Source organism: Notolabrus celidotus, chromosome 4 (genome assembly GCF_009762535.1).
Source record: "Notolabrus celidotus isolate fNotCel1 chromosome 4, fNotCel1.pri, whole genome shotgun sequence".
NCBI lineage: Eukaryota > Metazoa > Chordata > Actinopteri > Labriformes > Labridae > Notolabrus > Notolabrus celidotus.
The window spans coordinates 28,556,484-28,575,370 of record NC_048275.1 but is presented as its reverse complement, the minus strand read 5'-3'; the positions used below and the strand labels follow the sequence as shown (position 1 = coordinate 28,575,370).

The 18,887-nt window shown below is 38.4% G+C and overlaps 1 protein-coding gene across 2 annotated transcripts; it reads left to right on the top strand.

Annotated features, from left to right (window-relative positions):
* Positions 1 to 4,452: 4,452 nt before the first annotated feature.
* LOC117811375 (placenta-specific protein 9-like) lies at positions 4,453 to 18,346 on the top strand. 2 transcript variants are annotated; one of them, XM_034681618.1, is made up of 3 exons: positions 4,453 to 4,744; positions 17,056 to 17,147; positions 17,505 to 18,346. In XM_034681618.1, exons 1-3 carry the CDS (start codon positions 4,681 to 4,683, stop codon positions 17,649 to 17,651), a joined length of 303 nt encoding a protein of 100 aa, XP_034537509.1. In that variant the 5' UTR covers positions 4,453 to 4,680; the 3' UTR covers positions 17,652 to 18,346. The 2 variants fall into 2 exon arrangements, with proteins under 2 accessions (XP_034537509.1, XP_034537508.1); XM_034681617.1 differs by having other exon boundaries at positions 17,502 to 18,346.
* Positions 18,347 to 18,887: the final 541 nt, after the last annotated feature.

Here is an 18,887-nt window from a genome sequence, read left to right as displayed (position 1 = left end):
GATCAACAGCAACATATCAGCTCCTATTAAAAAATAATTTAATTAAGAAAAAAAGCTAGTGAAAAGCTTGTAAAAAAAACATAGCCGGACCTGAAACAGTGACCTCACTGGCCATGAGGTTTTGATGTAAACACTTCAACGCACAAGTATGTAGGGCTCACAACCGCATTGGCCACTGCTGCGTGGAGTCAACACAGAAGTATTAACCAGGCTTAAGTGTGTGGTGTGCAGAGTTGGTCATATCATTGCACTCTTTATGAACAAAACTTTCAAAATATGTCATTACATGTCGCCATTGAGTGCTCTTTGGTAAAAATGTAAAAAATGGAGCTGATTAAAAGTGTTTAATTGGAGTTACTGAAGATTTTTTGTGGATGTCATAGCATCAAACTTAGAGTTGCCACCCTTTTGGAGGAAAAGTAAGATTTGAAGACTTTTATTTGAAAGGGTGTCTTCAATACACTGAATACATTTTAAGAGGATCTACGTTAGTGCCACGTAGGAGTTGTATAAAGAGTGACCCCTGTGAATAGCTTAGGGTTTTGGAGTTAGTCAAAATGGCTGAATTCCTGGAGCTTTATTTACTTAGATAGAGCCAAATGTCCACACACATACTGTCAGACTTCGTCCAATCAGGAGTAAGCTTCTTAGAAAGTGTGAGGGTGCTGTGTAACAGGCAGGCTGAGCTTGTTGTTTGGACACAAGGTTTACCGAGCTCCACATGAACCTTTCAGTACTCTCGAGAACTGTGGGGCATGATAAAGACGTGAAGGTTCACTGAACAAAATGAGACAGGTGAAGTGGACAGATATAAACCTCATAGGAGGACCCCGTCTCCACCTCAGATTAGAGTGATGTCATGTGATCTTCGCATAGTTGTTCACCACAACTTAAAGGTCCCGACCATAGACTGTATAAAATATGGACGTAGTATCCGTGACGTCACCCATCTGTTCCTAAGAGCTGTTTTGAAGCAAATCGACGGCAGCAGCCATATTGGTAATGCGGAACTCAACTAGGCAGAGTGTGACGTAGTGTGAGTCTCTTAGCCAATGGCTGTGTGTTCCCGACCGGGAATCACGTCAGTCATGTCCTTATTTGGGCAAAACTCATTATCTTAATATCTTCTTAACCGTCATGTTAGAAAAAAATTCACCCCCCGTACAGTGTGTGCCATTAGAGAGATTAGCGTTGTAGGGCCAAGCCGTTTTTTGAACCAGGCTGTAAACATGTTTATTAATGCTGCAAAGATCGTCTTTTTCCCATTCATGTCTATGTGGTTTCCGGTGTTTCTGCAGCCAGCCTCAAGCGGATTCTCAATGTATTGCAGTTTATATCACTTCCGCATTGGCTTCATCGTTTGAGACCGGAGTTTGCCGCTTGGTCCCGACATGAACTCTGACCTACAAAATCAAGCTGCTTTAACAAAACCCTGATTCTACTGTTGTGATCAGAAAGAAAATATTGATCCCACACTACAGGAAGTTCATCTGTTAGCAGCTCTAGAGTCTGACAACACTACTCAGAGCATTGAAAAAAAAAAAATGAAATACAAAAATAAATGCAGTAAATGTGTTCGACCACAATGGTGTTGCAGTGCAGTGTTTATTTAAATAATGAATGTGAAAATCTAGATCACAAAGTAAATGTAATTGAAAATTTCCCAATTAAAGACACTGGTAAGAATTGCTTTACATAGTTAACAAGGACTTAAATAGGATTTTTTTTTTAAATGTAAAATATCTTAATTTCAACCATTCAATGAAATGTGATACATCGGGATTAACTCCGTAAATTTAGCAATTAATAGTGATGAGAAAAATTGTAATTTGACAGCCCTAATTTTCAATTCCTTGCTTTGTTTTCAGGGATTTGAGCTCTAACATGATTCTGACTAACCTCCTTTACACCAGTGTTATTTAATGCACAGTCCTGTTACATGAGTAACAAATTCCTCTGAATGAGTCACATAAATTTGTAATCTGCATTAAGAAAAATTTTAATGTTCTTATTTTTCACCTTAATGTTTAAAATGTTACATTTTTCAAAAACTTTTGAATAGAGGAAAAAATATGATGTGAAGCGTATGAAATTAATATTCTTATGGTGCTGGAGTTCCCCTCTGAATGTGATTGAAAACCTTTTTCACTTTTTCTGGGTTTGATAAAACTGTAGAATGAACGATGACTGGGATGCAAATTATATCTGTTCTCCTTTCCTCTCCCCTGCTCTGTTTTTTTTTACTGTATCTGTCACACAGCAGAATTTTGTGTGTCTCTCTGATCCATTCACTCACTTTTCCTCCAGTTTGCTTCTCCACTGCTTAACCCTTAGATCTTCTTAAGAGGCCAGACAAGAGGCGAGCACGAGGCTGTAGACCGTCTGGCTTAATGAAGATCACCACGTTTACCACCCAACAGTCTGTGCTCAGTGTTTGTGTGGGTGGGCAGGACACACGCACACACGCACACACGCACACGCACACACACACACACACACACACACACACACACACACACACACACACACACACACACACACACACACACACACACACACACACACACACTGTTAAGTCTATTCAGAATAACAGGAACCAATCAATGACTTTATAAAGGGCATTCTCTGTAGCTCGATTGATTTGATTTCTGACTTCCTGCTGAACGAAAACACTGACTGATTTCCTGACAAAGAGCTTGGCAACCTCAAGTCCTCATTATGTTGCAGTTCTATCAAAAATAAAGTTACACAGATTAAACCCAGATACACAAATGTACTTATAATATTCCTGACCATTGTTTAGAGGGGACTTTTAGAAGGAGCATTTACATACAGCAAATAGAAAAAAATGAGTAGATTTGAATGATTCATCAAATAAATGAAAGTCTGTTGAAGTCTATGTTTCTTTTTGTTCTTCTTTGTAGCAAGGACAGAAATGCAATTGTACATTTTACATGCAAGATTCTTAAAAGTACTTATGCTCTGATTTTCTGAACACAGTTTGTTTCAAGAGTAACACATTTCTCATGTAACAATTGCTACAGGTGGAAGCAGAGGTGCAACACTAGAGCCCATTAAGTTGTAATGTGCCATCTATGTTACCAGGTTTGAAGCATTGTGCCCTGGAACATGTATAGAAAACAACACCAGCTCCACTCACCAACCCTGCGTCTCAGTTCTCTAAAATGATGTCTCCTCGGTCCCCTACCAAACCAGAATTGACTGATGTTAAGGAGTGTCCCATAGTTATAAACATGAACTAATTTATTTTAAATCTGTGTGTCCTTAAGCTAGATCAGCTAGTTAATTTTTAGTGTGAACTTGCACAACACTGAACTTGGTAGTACATCAATAATCAACCCGGGTGACCGAATGGTGCGAAATTGGTGGCACGAATTGCATGAATGGATCAATTTGTACGTGTAAATGGAGCGATTTGCAATGCGGTCCAAGCTCCACAAACTTTATTTGCTTATTCCCAGGAGATGATCTAATCTTTTGGGAAATCTGATCTTCCAGAGATTCACTCCTCTGGAAATGGAGGAAAAATGTATTGTGTCTGTTTGCTGCTACTCCAAACTCTATGACACTACACTACAGGAATAAAACAGAGCTTGCTCTGAGAAAAGTGAGTGAGGAGGTCGGATTATATGGTAAATTGTTAAAAACTTTGTCTATCACTAGATTCTTGCTATCTTTTTTACACGCAAGTTTGCACTGCTCTAATTAGCATCACCGGTCTCCTGTCACTCAGTACTTGTGTGCAGGTGAATGGAGCAAGTTATTTGTGTGAATTAAGCAAGTAAACATAGAAAATTCTGGTGTTCAAATATGCATGAATAAAGTGAGTAAATAATTCTATTTATGGTTTGTGTGAACACGACATAAAAGGTGAAACTTGCAAGAGCTCCTTTCTTGGGATTGATTTGAGATTGATCACAGATGTTGCTGGGTAATAAATTATAAATAAAATATACAAAATGCTGCCCCACTGCCACCTTCTCCCAAATCCACATAATCATTCAAATAAACAGAGAAAATTGAAGGGTTCATGACCATTGATAGTTGAAATCTTTATGGGTTTTTTTTAAGTTACTTGTTTATTTGTTGTTTAAAAAATATGAATTGCTGTTGTCTATGTCTATAATAATACATTGCCAATAATAAAAGACAAAAGAAGATAAGTGAAACGAAACAAAGCATAACACTAATACATTTTTAAGTGTTGGAAAGGGTTAAATCCAGTCCCCTTTTTTAACTGTACAAAATTAAATATTATCTGCATGGTATTAAGTTTAGTGTAAACATAACATTGCCAATGACCACACATGTAACATAAAACTCACAACTTATATTCAACTTATATAAAACTAAGTGAAACCAGATTTTTCTTATCCAGAAGCTGGACAGTCTGAGTCTGAGTCCCCTCCCCGCTTCATGCCTCCCGCCCCTTCTTCTCGCATACTGGGCTTTTTGTCCTGCATCTTATGTTTTCATTAGGAAACTGGGCACTACCAAGTCAGAGAGAGAAGGATTAAAGAACGACAGACAGCTAACGCAGCACAGAGAGTAAAAAGAGAAGAGGAGTTTAAAGGAGGAGGAGGAGGAGTTATCTTTCCTGTCTTTAAGAACTTTCTTCGCTTTTTGTTTCTTTCTTTGAGTCGCACTCCAGGTTTCATCATGACCCGCCCCTCCTCATCCCTGGTTGGACTCATCTTTCTTCTGATTGGCTACGCTGTTGCAGGTAAGGGAGGCAGATGGGGATGTTAGAGAGGTCAAAGATCAGACAGAGGGTTAAGAAAGAGATGATTAATGGGACAGAATTGTAGAAAAGCATTTTCTTATGCAGATCTTTTTAATCCATCATTTCTTTGTTTCATGCTTTTACATACTTCCCTGTTGTGTGTAAGTGTGTGTGTAAACGAACACACAAAAAGCTGACATCATGAGTATGTGTGTGTTCAGGGACTGCAGCACATCTGTTTCTAATTATGTTGCAGCCCAGGCTTCACTTCATCTAATACTCTGTCAGCAGAGTTTCAGACTATCACTCTCTCCTTCATCCTTTGTTTTCATCTACCTCCATAAAACAGAATGTCTGTCTTTGTTTATCAGAGAAAATAAGATCTAGTGTGAAATTTACAAAAATGTATAAAAATCCTCTGGAGACAAAAAGTTACTGACGTTCCCAAGTGTGAATTTCTCTGACTTCATTCTGCTGGAATGACCAGCTGCAGGACGATAAATGAACACAAGCAGGCACACACTGTCACTGACAAACATGGAAGGCATTTCAGCTCATATTTCAGCTTCATTCATCTGATTGTAAAAGTACCTTTAATATGAACAAGTTCATATGGGTGGAAAAAGTCTTTCTTCAAGTATGTTTTCACAGTTTCATAAATATAGAACCTGTTGTTTCAAACATACGGGATCAAGTGAAATATAGCAAGTTGCTCTTTTCGGAGGAAGTCCAGTTTTGCCCAGAGGGAGCATCGTAAACAAGTGAAAACTCATTTCACAAAGTTAAATTGTTGCTAGAAGAAGCCTGAAGGTACAGTTTATGCTGCTCCGTCATCTTGATTATTTATGATTGGTTATTTATTAAGTTTGTCATAGATGTCTTAATATGAGTACAGTCTTGGATACATTTTCCTGTATGAACTAGTCAATCCAATTTAGACAGGAAAATGTATTTTAAGCACGACATGTAATATTTTCTCTGTGGATCCAAGGGTGCACTGTAAAAACAATTAGTTGTGGCAACGTACGATTTATTGTCAGTTTAACTCAGAGCTCTATGTGGAAAAAATAACTGCTGTTACTCCCCTTATCAGCCAGCGTCAGTAAATCATTGTGTTAGGTTCTAAATTTACTCCCAAAAAAAACTACTCCAGTGTGTCACACAAAGAGCCCCTGAATCTCTGCATCACTTTGCTCCTATACAATTTTCCACCAGGCTACGTGAACTATATACAGTAGTTTTGGTGTCAAGGACTTCACTGGAGGCCTTCACAGATATTCCTCATTTGTGTCCAACACTGTGGAAACTTGCAGGTTTGCATTAATTTAAGGTTTCAGTCTAGCAAAAAAAAGACAAGTGAGCGATATGACTTCGAAGAGGATGCGAGAAGTCCTAGTGTGTGTTGTTTGTGTATGTTTTTTAGGTGCTAATAGAGAAACTATAGTATGGAGAGGACCATTTTCCAGGAAAAAATTTTCCACAAAAAGAACTTAAATATTTTCCTTTTATTTAGAAAAATATTTTTTTCTATTGTAGCTGTGGTACTTTTAAAAAAATGGGTCTTTGTAGCTATATTTTCGTTTTTGTTTTAAAAAAATCAAAGAGGTGGTATTTTCTTGTTCTATAGGCAAACAATATTTTTGAGAAAACCTTTCAGCTGTGCTTCATCAGCATGTTGATGAATCTGTAGTTTAATGCTAACGACAGAGACACTTCTTTCATGGTGAAGAGCAGGCTGAGCTTCGTTCACAGGCATCATACAAACACAAACTGAACCTCTGATGGGAGCACAGCTGTTTCTGTTACAGCTGTTTTTTTTATTCAACTATTATGTCCTGTAGGAAATCATTGTGAGTTCAGTTTCATGATCAGCAGCCAATAGGAGAACTCTCTCCAGCACCGAGGAGAAAGGAAAGCTTTCTGAGCAGCTTGCTTGCTCTTAAGCTGATCATGCTAACCCAGCTAACTCAAACGTTATTTTGAAACAAGTGTAGCAGCCACTTTTACTCACAATTTGAGTACTTATTTTATGGCTTGTAATATTTTGAAATGTTATTTATATCTGGACATGTCAGATCATTGTGGCTTATAATAGTACATATATATATACTAGTGAAATTTGAGTACACACTGTGTCACCGTTGTCCTCTACAGAGCTGATTGCCAGTACTGTGATGCATAGTCACGTTTGAAGCAGTGGTAATCCGGATTAGGTAATCTTTAAATTTGCCTGAATCCGGATTATCCAATCATACGTTGCCTGGAAAAACTGGCACAAAAGTAAGATGGATTAGCTGATCCATGATGGCAAAAGACCGGATTTACGAATCCGGATCTGAATGACAAAACTTTGTAACATATGGTTCTTGGAAAAGAGGCAGCGAGTCAAGCTGGCATCCACAAATCCCAGTTAAAACCCGGAGATCGCAGCCTGTCACCCAATCTCCAGGGACCTTTAACTCAACATGGTGAAGCTGTTTAAACTCAGTGCAACTTCATCAGAATGTTTACCTGCTTGCAATGAGAGCTTCAGACAATTATCTTATTATCACAGATTAACAGGCTTCATACTGAGTGGTTGATCTGGGCTAGAGTCCATTTAAAGTCTGAGTTGACTGATTCTGATGCTTCCACTTTGCAGATAATGTCCAAAAGGTACAGGTGTAATGGATGAGTGAAAGGGCCTTAAGTTATATACACAGTCCTGGGTGAACGGCAGGAAAGAACACTTTGATTAAATTAAATTTAGATGATAATTAAATGTAATAACATTAGATAAAGCTAATTGGCTCAGCAGTAGTTCAAAACATTGATCTAATGTTGCACTGTGAGCACAGAGATAAAAAAAAACAAAAACTGATGCCTAGGAGTTACTGTATTTAGCTCTAAAACACTGCAGCACCAAATATGCAGTTAGTGGACACAGGCCCTAAACCCATTTCTCTTAAACTTTCACACACGCTCCATAAAATCTAACTGAAGGTAGCATTTTGTTTTTATATAATAAAATATATGAGGGGTCCTTTATCATGTGCTTATGTGACAACCACTCCTTCATAAATGGCCTGAAGGGATGGCAGAATTGAAGTGTGCATCATCAGCAGCTGAAATGTGCGTTTAACTGTAGGAGTATAAAGTAGATCTATAAGTTAGGAGAAGATCAGTTGCTGTGTCACTGTTTGTTCTGAAAGCAGCTGAGCTTTGATGAAGGTGTTAAAGGTACACGTGACACAAAACATCATCATGTTACTTTATATTGTGTTTTTTCCATTTGCATATCAAAACCAGCTGCTGATCTGTGCACACACGTTTTACTGGTGTTTGTTCTTCATCTACTGTGCATGTAGACTGTAGCGGTGTTTCAATGAGTGTGTGTCAGGCTGAGCTCTGTGTGTTTGACTCTGACCTGCTCTGACTCTACAATCCTTCACTCCACTGAACTCTCTCTCTCTCTCCTGTAAGAGCACAAACAAACGGAGCTGGCAGAAACTACACACACTGACTCACACATGGCCATTCACCTCTGTCCTCGGGTGGAGTCACTGAGTTAGATCATCATCTGTGTGTGTGTGTGTGTGTGTGTGTGTGTGTGTGTGTGTGTGTGTGTGTGTGTGTGTGTGTGTGTGTGTGTGTGTGTGTGTTTGGCTTCTTGGAGTTTTGGGGTTTCTTTCTTTGTGTTTTCTCAACTCTCTGGAACATTTCTGGCAGAGAAGAAAAGTCTGAACTAAAAGCGCGATCAAAACAAACAGGAACAAATGTTTCAACCGGTTTCACTGCAAAAAATGAAAGAAAATTAGACTAAGATTAAATCATGAGTATTATTTGTGAATCTTGTCTGTTTGCTCACATTTCTTCTTACCAGGCAGTTAGTGAGTTTAAGAGTTTGACTTTTTAAAAATAATTTGAGACGGCATATAGGTTTGGTTAAGAAATTGAAGGAGTCCATTTTATTTCTAGGTTAAGAACATTTAGTCAGGATTACTTGTTTAACCACAAGTTCTTATTTTCTATGTGGATGTATAGTCATAGTTTGAGAAAAATCGACTTTTATGGTAGACTCAAACACATTTTTCCACAAACCAAGAAAAACGATAAAGGATCATGTAAAGTGAGCAAATGGTTATGTTAATTGTAATCCTGACAGGGTGAGCTTGTTTCACCCACCCGTTCACTATCACATTTATACATATCATAGATTATCTGCTTGTTGCCTGGCTGCCTTCAAAAGACTTAAACAGGTTGACAGAAAATATTTATCAAAAGATGATGATTTTATACAGATAGGAAAATTGTCCTTCTTGTTTCACAGTTTGTATGCTTACATGGTAACAGATCATTATCGGCGTCCATTAGCCTGCTTCTACGTAGATAACATTGGATGAGGACAAAATAATTATTTTGACTTTTGTCGACATTCAGCTCTTTTTCTTGTTGGGGCTTTGCTGATGGCACACAGGTGTTACAACTTTGAACTCTCACTTTTGTTTGAAGTGACTTTGTAGCGATCAGCAGCTTAGAGATGTTGCCTGGATTGCAGGACATTATGTTGCTCCACTTTTCACTCTCAGAGATGTTTTGCCAAAGTGTCAACAGGCAGAGATAAATGTGCTGGACTCCTTTCCCTGGATTAATGTTACATGATGTGTGTTACGGTTATCCCTGGCATCCCTTTTGCTGTTGAAAATTGATTACCATACTATAGATTCTTCAATTATCAGAATCAAATACAATGTTTATTTAATACAACCATGGTATGTCTTGAATCTGATTCTTTAGTTTGGATGTTTAGTGTGCTCTGTATATTTCCCACCTGAACTGGTCACAGTCCTGAAAGGACCTGCAGGCGCAAAGAGAACAACAACAAAGGTGTCACAAGCAGTATGGCAGCATGGGAGCATGGCGGCCACTGAAGAAAGAGTTTTTAGGGTTTCATATTGTAACTGATGTGCAGTGAAAGCTAGTGACTCTATGGGTGGATGATAATGAGGAGGAGGAGCTACCTTGGTAGATGTCTTCTGTGTTTGTTTTCATTGGGTGAGAGTGAGTCACATTCAAACCCATTCCACCTCACAGAGCTGTGATGAATGACGTTAAAGTTGCGTGTATGCTTGCTGACCTGGCTGTTCAGACTGAAGAGAACTGCATTAGATATGACCTGTTTCTGATTCAGGACCATACATGAAGGTGGCCCAAATCTGACTGAAAATTATCACATATCCCATTACTTGTGCTGTAAACACTGTCATAAGAAGTCGGATCTGAGTCACACGTGAGAGAAAAAAAAGTATTTGGGTCACCTTTTCCTGCACAGTAAACATAGTCTCAGTGTTGCTGCACTAGTTTCAAGAATTTTTTGTTTCTCTGACACTACATTTTCTTACCTGGTTTGAAAATGTAGGAGGTGGCATGTCCTTGTTCTTTTGGCAGATAAATTCACGGTGGCCCTGAAGGGCAAAACACAACAACATTTCAGAAAACACAATAGGGAGGGAGAACACTTCTTGTTTCTGATTGGACAGAACCTGACAGCTTGACGTCATTTCCTATTAGTCTCTATGACTACTTCTCATCTGAGTCCCTGCACAAATTTTAAACTGAGTTGGAAGGAGAGGAAAAGGAGATAATACATATATACATATATTCAATATATATGTTTGTCTTTTAGGTTCGAATCTTGCACATGGACTGTCCATGGGAGATTAATTCAAAACACTTTCCTCACACTGTAGCTTGAACTGTGCTTTTGAAGTACAATAATCAAATCAAAATCAAAAAGGTGGAATGAAGGACCTACAAAAGAAAGCTCATAGCTGCAGTCCTGTGGTGTTGATTAAAACCCTGCTACCTTTCAATCTGATGGTTCTGGGTTCAAATCCCACTATGGGCATCCCATGTGAGATTAAAATGAAACATTCCTCACAATATGAATGAGCTGCACTTTTAAACTTCTGCAACAAAATGGGGAAATAAAAGACCTAAAGAGACAAGCACTGACAAGCAGCTCTGTGTTGTGATGGACTGGGATGCTGCCTTTCCATGCATGGATTTTTGGTTTGAATCCTGGTGTGGACTTTTCATGGGAGATGGCACTGAAATACTGTAGTTTGAACTGTGCTTTTAAGTACAATATCCAAATGGTGGGATGAAAAGGCCTACAAAAGAGAGCTCATCCAAGCAGTCCTGAGGATAGGCCTGCTACATTTCAGTCTGATGGTTTTGAGTTCAAATCCCACCATGGACTTCTAATGTGAGATGGAAATGAAACACTTTCCTCACAAAGTGGTTGTACTGTGCTTTTAAAGTAATTCGGCAAAATGATGGCATGAAAAGACCAAAAAAAGAATGAGAAGAAAGATGAGGCAGAGAAGAGCAGGACAGAAAGCAATAAACTCAATGAAAATCACCACAAAAGGAGAAAAAACAATGAGGAAAGCACAGCACCGAAAACGGACCATAAGGTGGTTCTGCTGTTTGAAATACAGACTTGTGATAACACAACTTCCAAGCTGAGCTGCATCAGCATGTTGATGCATCTGTAGTTTTCAGCAAACAGCACCAACACTTCTTCCTTTTCACACAGCATTCATGATTAAAAGCAGGCTGTGCTGCGTTCACTATCATCTTATAAACACACACTGACACTCGGGTGGGAGCACAGCTGTGTTTCTGCTACAGCTGTAAACAGTTGGCTTTTTCAGTGTTACAACAAGACCAAAACTGAACATCTTCATTCTGTAGGAAATCTTAAACAGATTTCTGCTCATTCATGTGAAGACAGTGTTTCAAACTCTGTGGTAAATCCTGATTAACTCACTCTACCTCTGTCCATCGCTCTCTCTATCAGCTTGTTTCCTGCTTGTTCTGAACTTGGCGTCCCTTGCTGGCCGTAATGGAGCTTGTAAAATGTTTCCATGAGATATCAGTAATATCAGCTCGGTCTGATGCTGAGGCACGGCTGAACATGGAGAGACAACGTGGAGAATAAGAGATGAGAATCATTTCTGATCAACTCTGCTGGAAAAGCCTCAGAGCTGATGGGAGAGAAGGTTTAATGTGTGCACGGAGGATCAAATGATGAGATGGATATCATGTACAGTAAAAGATAAGCACTTAAATGTCTTCAGAACAATCCCATTTATCTATCTATCTATCTATCTATCTATCTATCTATCTATCTATCTATCTATCTATCTATCTATCTATCTATCTATCTATCTATCTATCTATCTATCTATCTATCTATCTATCTATCTAATGTGAATAAATGTGAGAGCATTCACAAACATTTCGTGTCTTCACTTGCTCATGTCTGTGGAGGCAGATTCAACCACATGAAATAAAATCATTTGAGTTTTAGGTTCGAATTCAGATTTGCCTTCACTCTCATATCTCAGAATTTTTTCCAATGCATTTTTTATTTTATTATTTGTTTTACACACAATTTGTTTTGTATGTGAAATCAGAACTCTCACACTTATTTTTTTGTGGGGATTATTTTTATATTTTTACAGAAACCTATTAGATGAAACTCTCTCTTCTTGTTTGTTCTGCAGTTCATCTCAGGATACTGATTTTATTCATGTGGTTAAGTACTGAATTTTATTTTTTCTCAATTTATTATTATTATTAGTTTTTTAAGCAAACTAGTTTAAAAAAATCAAAGACATTTGATTTTAAGAAGAAATAGTTTTAAGATTTAACATCTTTAAAAAAAAGTCGAAGTCTAAAACACTCATTTGTTTCAACATGTGGACCTAGTCTTTCTCTGTATCTACCAGATGTGAACAGAGTGAAATCAACAGCTGCTGCTGGGCTAAGAAGACGGAAATCTTGACAACAACTCCGTCTATGTTCGTCTGTGTTTAAGAAACTTAAAGAGCGGGCCAAATATCTTTGCTTTTGAAAATAATGTTTCCGACAGTAGGCACAGCTCTGTTTTTCCAACAAAGGGAGTGAAACACTGCTGGGAGGACAAAATGAGTAATAAGAGTTAAAATGTTTGCACATTAAATCTTCAAAGGTAAACAATCTGCTCAAAGAGGAAGCATCCAATTTGACAAGTGTCAGATAACAAGGTTTTTACATCAAAGAAAAACAGTTATGAATCACAGACTTAGTTCGTACTGTTGAAAAGAGCTTGAAAAAACTTTATGTTGGACCTACAGTATTATTTGTGGGACCTCATTTTTCCAGGAGAAAAGGTGAAACACGACCTTGTTTGGTCATTGGCAGGCAGCCACAGAATGAAAGGAATGATATTGACCAAACCCGCCCTGCAGAGGCTGAACCAACACTATCATTAATGTTCAATAACAACGCAATCTGTCAGGCTGTGGCTGTCTGCAGACATTCTTAATGTTTTACCTGAACAACAGTGACTGCAGCTCTGCCACTGTTCAGTGAAGGACTGAAAAGTTCTGTGGTCCGAACTTCTATCAGTGTGAGCTCGGCCTGCAGGCGGTCAGAAGCTGTTAGAATAAAGGAGCACAGGCCTGTGAGAGGATGCAAGCTTCCCCTCAAATATGTTCGCTTCAAAGAGAAACCGATGATTGGAAACATCGCTGTGTGGGGAGATGTCTGGAACAATTCGTATGACCCCCCACCATCCCCACATCCTGCTTGTGAACTCACCCTGAGCTCAGAGTGCTGACTGCAGCAGAAATTGCACTATGTCTAGATTAACAGTGAGGCAGATTACTCTCCTGCTATTTTAAGAAAAGATTACTAGAAGAAGAAGAAGCCTAATTAAATTCATTTGGGAACAAGCAAAGCGAACCAAACATAAATTTTCCTGATATCAGGTCCTCAGTGAGAAACAAGTTTTATGTTTTTAAATGTGTAATGTTCCTTGTATTACTACACCCATACAGAAGATTATTAGAGAATACCATGAGGTTAGAAGGAAAGGAGAATGATGTGAATGAAGTCAAACTTTTAGCAAAAGTGCCTGTAGGTGTCTATGTACGGGTTCATGAAGCACATTAATACTGGTGTCATCTTAAACCCCTTTCTTTTTGTCCTTATGTACGACTACTTTCTCCATATTTTTAAGAGCTGACTCTTTTAGTGACACTAATTACATCAGTAGCCATATTTTTTTTCTGAACACACACTAATACAAAGACATATTCTTAAATCATCTGGTGATACCTTGTCTCTTTTACATGTTCTTACATTTTTAATAAATCAGGCTAATAAGAAGGGGAAATGTGTAGTTAGCTGGAAGTTGTGCTGAATAGAATCCTGAGTCAAGTGGGTGAGTCAAGACCCTGATGTGAAGCAGCTAACTATACATAATCCTGCTTATTACCCAGCTACCAGCTAAATATACATACACGCTGACACCAAGTGTTGATCATTTTGTTGATTTAAAATGTATTTCTTTATACAGCTGAAAAAAAGAGTCCCTCAGTTTTGACGGATGGACCAGTTAAGTATAATACCTTACAGTGTTGTTGAACAGGAGTAATTTTTAGACAAAAATGATGTGCTCCTACAGGGACAACCGCATTATTTTACTGTAACACATTAAGTCACCATAGTGTGACAGTATAAAACCTCATTCAATGCCCAAACATTCATGTTCTTTGCTGGAGGCAGGTACCACTGCACTCTCATTGCTGCTGCTTCTAGCAATGCTACTTGCTGCTGTTGTCATCACCAGCGTTCTCCACCACAGACTCTGACCTGCTTTGGGTCTGAGTGACATACTGAAAAGAAAAAAAAAAGTTGATTGGCTGTCTTTTTGGACTTTTTTTTGCATTCTTCCCTCTTGCTGTGCGAAAGCAAATCATAGTTAGTCAACTTAGACCTCCTGACCTGTGCCAAATAACCACACTGCAAACATCCTGACATGATGTGGATGAGATATCCGCTCTCGACCTCTCCCTTTAAAAAAAAATAAAAAAATTTAAATTCACAAAAGATACAAAAGATTTGCCGGTAAGTTAATTGATAAGTGAAGGAATGTAAACATACATTTTCACTCTTGTAAACTGGTTCCTCTAGAACCTTCAAAGCTATGTTTTCATATTTTAGACCTTCACTTTCTCAAATAATGATAGCTTGTTACTTTTGATAAAACCAGCAACATTTTCATTCTCAGATGAGTAACGAGTGTTGATCAACATAAGTTAAGAAGTTTCAATCTTTATATCTGAACAGGTTTGTACCTGGTTGAGTTTTCTGATCTGACAGACTGCGAAACATGCTGGTGGGGATTGGCGCCATCTTGAAACAGTGAACTTGCCTACTTATCAGTTACATTATTATCTCAGTAAACATTTTCCCAATTAGTTTGTGGTCTCAGTCTTTAGCTTCAAGTCTTCTCAAATACATACACAATTGTTTGTGAGTCCCCTTGTGCAACCGGGAGCCTGCTTTCTTGGCAGTTGCTGTCTGTTAAGGAACCTGAATTGACCATGTTTGACAAGAGAGGGTGGATTCACATTGCTCTGCCTTGGTTAACACATTGTCATGAAAGTGTTGTCGATCACAGGCAGCCCGCCCTAACTCCTCCCCTGCTTTATGGTCTATTTGACTCTGAATGGGGCCATAATTTAGAAAAAAATCATCATGATGTATTAAAGACTTCCAATGAGAGATTGAGATCAAACACTCATCAAGGAAATGTTTACTGAGGTAATAAATCCACAGAGAAGTAGACTCACTTTCTCATAGACTGCCGTACAATCAGACTCATTCATTCCCCCTGCTGGCTGTTGGAAGAACTGCAGGTTTCAGGCAAGAATTTGCTTCAGATTTTGAATCAAGTCGCAACCTTTTTGTTCAAATATGATTGCTTCTGGCTCCAAAATCAAGATGACATTGTCCGAAATACCAAATTTGAGGCTTTAAAGGTGCAGTGTGTAGAAATGGGAATAATAGCGACAACTAGCAGTCGGATTCTAGAATGAACCCCTCCATTCCTAACCCTTCGCATCACCTAAGCGACGGTGGCCTGGAGGACCAGAGCTCTCCCTTGAAATCGGCAATTAGTCATCCCACAACATGTTGTGTTATTGTCAGACAAAAGACTAAAAGATGTTGAACGTTAAAAGCTGTTGGCATAACTGTAGAAACATGACGGTGGTCTGTGATGGAAGCCGCCATGAGGAGACCCGCTCCATATGTAAATATACAGAATTAGTCTAATTTTTTTAAAAGAATACTATGGTTTTATATAGGTAATTATACACTAATTTTAACATTAGTAAAAAATATTGAATCCCATTTCCACCAAATCTGTCATGCTAAATGTTCCTAGCTTCTATACACTGTACTTTTAAAACAGTAGTCTGGACACCAGTATTGACACCAGCTAGTTACATCCACTTTTTACGATACAATATGATACGATACGATGTGTTACCACGTTACCTGCTCTTTAAAAAAATCACCACAATAACACAAGAACACACATAAATAAAAAAGAAAAAATACAGTAAATAATACACAGTCATACAACACACAGCATACTCTTAAAGAGAGAGAGCACCATAACACTGTACCAACCGAAACAGGCTATTTACTATATAAAATTCTAATAGTAAATAGTAGTCTGGACACCAGTGTTGACACCAGTTGGTTCCATCCACTCTTTACACGGGTGTTGTCAGACCCTTATTAGGGGTTCTGAAGCCATCCTAAATTTCCTCTCAGCACCCTTAAAAAAATAACTACAGGGGCATAAGCACAACCTTTTTTTTTTGGTTTTCAGGTTTTGTTGTAAACATGTTGATCTTGTATTCTAGACATCAATTGTATTAAACAGAGTAAATCAACATTTTTTAAGTTAAACAAACTACTCTACCCAAACCATATAGAAAAAAGGCAGGGGCAATCCTAAGACTGTTTCTGATACAGGATCATTTATGAAGACGACGATTCTTGCTGTTTCCCCTCGTATCCAATTAAGCTGCGAAGGTAAATGAACTGGCTACGGTCAGGACAGTGGTCTCAATCTCTTCATCTGATAATAAGCGGTGATGAAATATTCCGTGTTTGTATTGTATTGTACATGGATTCACATGTTCAGTTATAGAGCCATCATTTCTCTTTTAGTGTGTGCAGGCTTGTTGGTTGTGAACAATCTAGTTTTAGTTACCTGTGTTTTTCCCGCTCTCATAATGCCCAAAAGGTGAACTGTTCCTCAGTCTTGTTGATAAACCTTCTATAAAAACGCAGGTAATTTGAAACCTTTATTTTGAGATCAGTACACACTGATTGTATAGACAGCTTTAGAAAACTTTATCTCAGCTCAAATCACACACTGTAAATCATCTCAGATTAGCATATTTTCTCATTTCCAGGACCCGAATCCAATCTGCAGCCTCGAGCGGTGCGTTCAACTGCCTGTCAGGAGCACATCAGCCTTCACAACCGCCTGGATGTTGTGGAAAAGGTGATGTATCCAAACTAACCTCACTTTCAGGCCTGAGGGTTTTAAAACCAGGATTTCAGAAGTGTTTAGCTCCAGTGTTGTTCATTATTTAATGTCAGCTTTCTCACTATCTTAAAAACATCCTCAGCTTCTCTTTATTAAAGTGAAAAGTTTATTTCATGATGAGTTCAGGTTAGAGTCTCCACATTCACCCATTCTGATGAAGCTGACACTCACTGTGACTTTCCTTCAGCAGCTGTTTGTGCGACTGTATAATTCATCTGAATCAGCGATTATTTTATTCATGACTCTGTTATTCATCCTACAACTTATTACTGCTTTGTTTATCTGTCAACCACATACACATGTATGCAGCAGAAGGTGGAGGACACAGTGGAGAAGTTAGAAGTTGAGCTGGCTGCTCTGCTGGAGGCCATTGAAGCTCCAAAGTGGCGCCCCCTTCTGGACAACACAGGACAGACAGCTGTGGACATCCTGGAGGATCCAGCACAGAGGGGAATCTGAAAACGACCACACGTCCACAGAGGAGGGACTGAAGAGGGCTGGAGTTGGATTTTAAAGGCTGAAACGTGTTTGCAGAAATGTTGCTGAACATTATGGAGATGCATATTATAATATTTTGTGTTTAAAAGCTTAACCTTTTACAGAGGGGGCATGTGATGATGGTGTTTGTTATTTACCCTCATCTCTTCTCCAGTTATATAAATAAGGGCCAAATAAATTTGAAAAATACTACCACAATAACGTTTTCTGTATTGATCAGATTTTTATCTGCATATATAATCGTATAATGTTGCTGAAGAAGAGTATCCTGATCACGACAGAAGCTTGAAGAAATCCAACAGCCCACAGGTTGAATTATGTAAATCAAACATGCACTTGAGTAGTCTAAGACCTTGTTTGCACAAGAACAGATTTGCCTGAAGACCTATGAGACTTTATTATAACAGAGGATCATCCAAACCCAAATCCCCATGGGAATCTGTTGTGACTGTTTTGTGTAGAGAGTTAGATTCAACAAAAAAACAGGCATTGTATTTAACAAAACGCAGATGTATTATGTTAATCCACAGTTAATAAGCATCCCAGTCATTTTTTAGTTTTCAATGCAGAGTTTTGTTTCCCCAGTGTGTCTTCTTTGCCTCTTTCTCTGTCTTGACTGTGGTGGCTGTGATGGTTATTAAAAAGTAAGTTCTGAACCATTTTGTGTGTAAGTTCAGGAGCATAGTCTCACTAACAGAAGGAGCTTAAATCCAACAGAAGGGTGAAAACTTCAAATTAAAAAGGACGGACTGCTTGTGGCAGGCTTTGTTGAAGAACAAACTTCTACTTTTCAAAAGCCTAGGCAGTAATTAAATTGTAGCTTTTGATCGTAACTTTAGGGAGTGAGTGTTACCCATCACCGTCACATCTGCTGGGAGATTTTGTAGTATTTTTCTATTCAAATACAAAGTTTGGCTCCTGTGAATTTAGTGGTTTACCCCTTTTTGAAGGCAGATTTCGGCCTGTACATGTGTTGATATCTGGCTAAACCTGATTTCTTTTAACAGTCAAATATTTGCCTTAAAAATGTAAAAACTGTTTTAGCAGTGTGTTGTAAATCGTCTCATCTCACACCTACCTAAAACTTGGGGTTTCAGGCATGAATAATACAGAGTTTATCAAGGTCAATGCAAACGGTCTTGTTTGCTTTTGTTGGTCATATAAAGGCATCAGTATTAATTTCAGTCAGCTTCATAA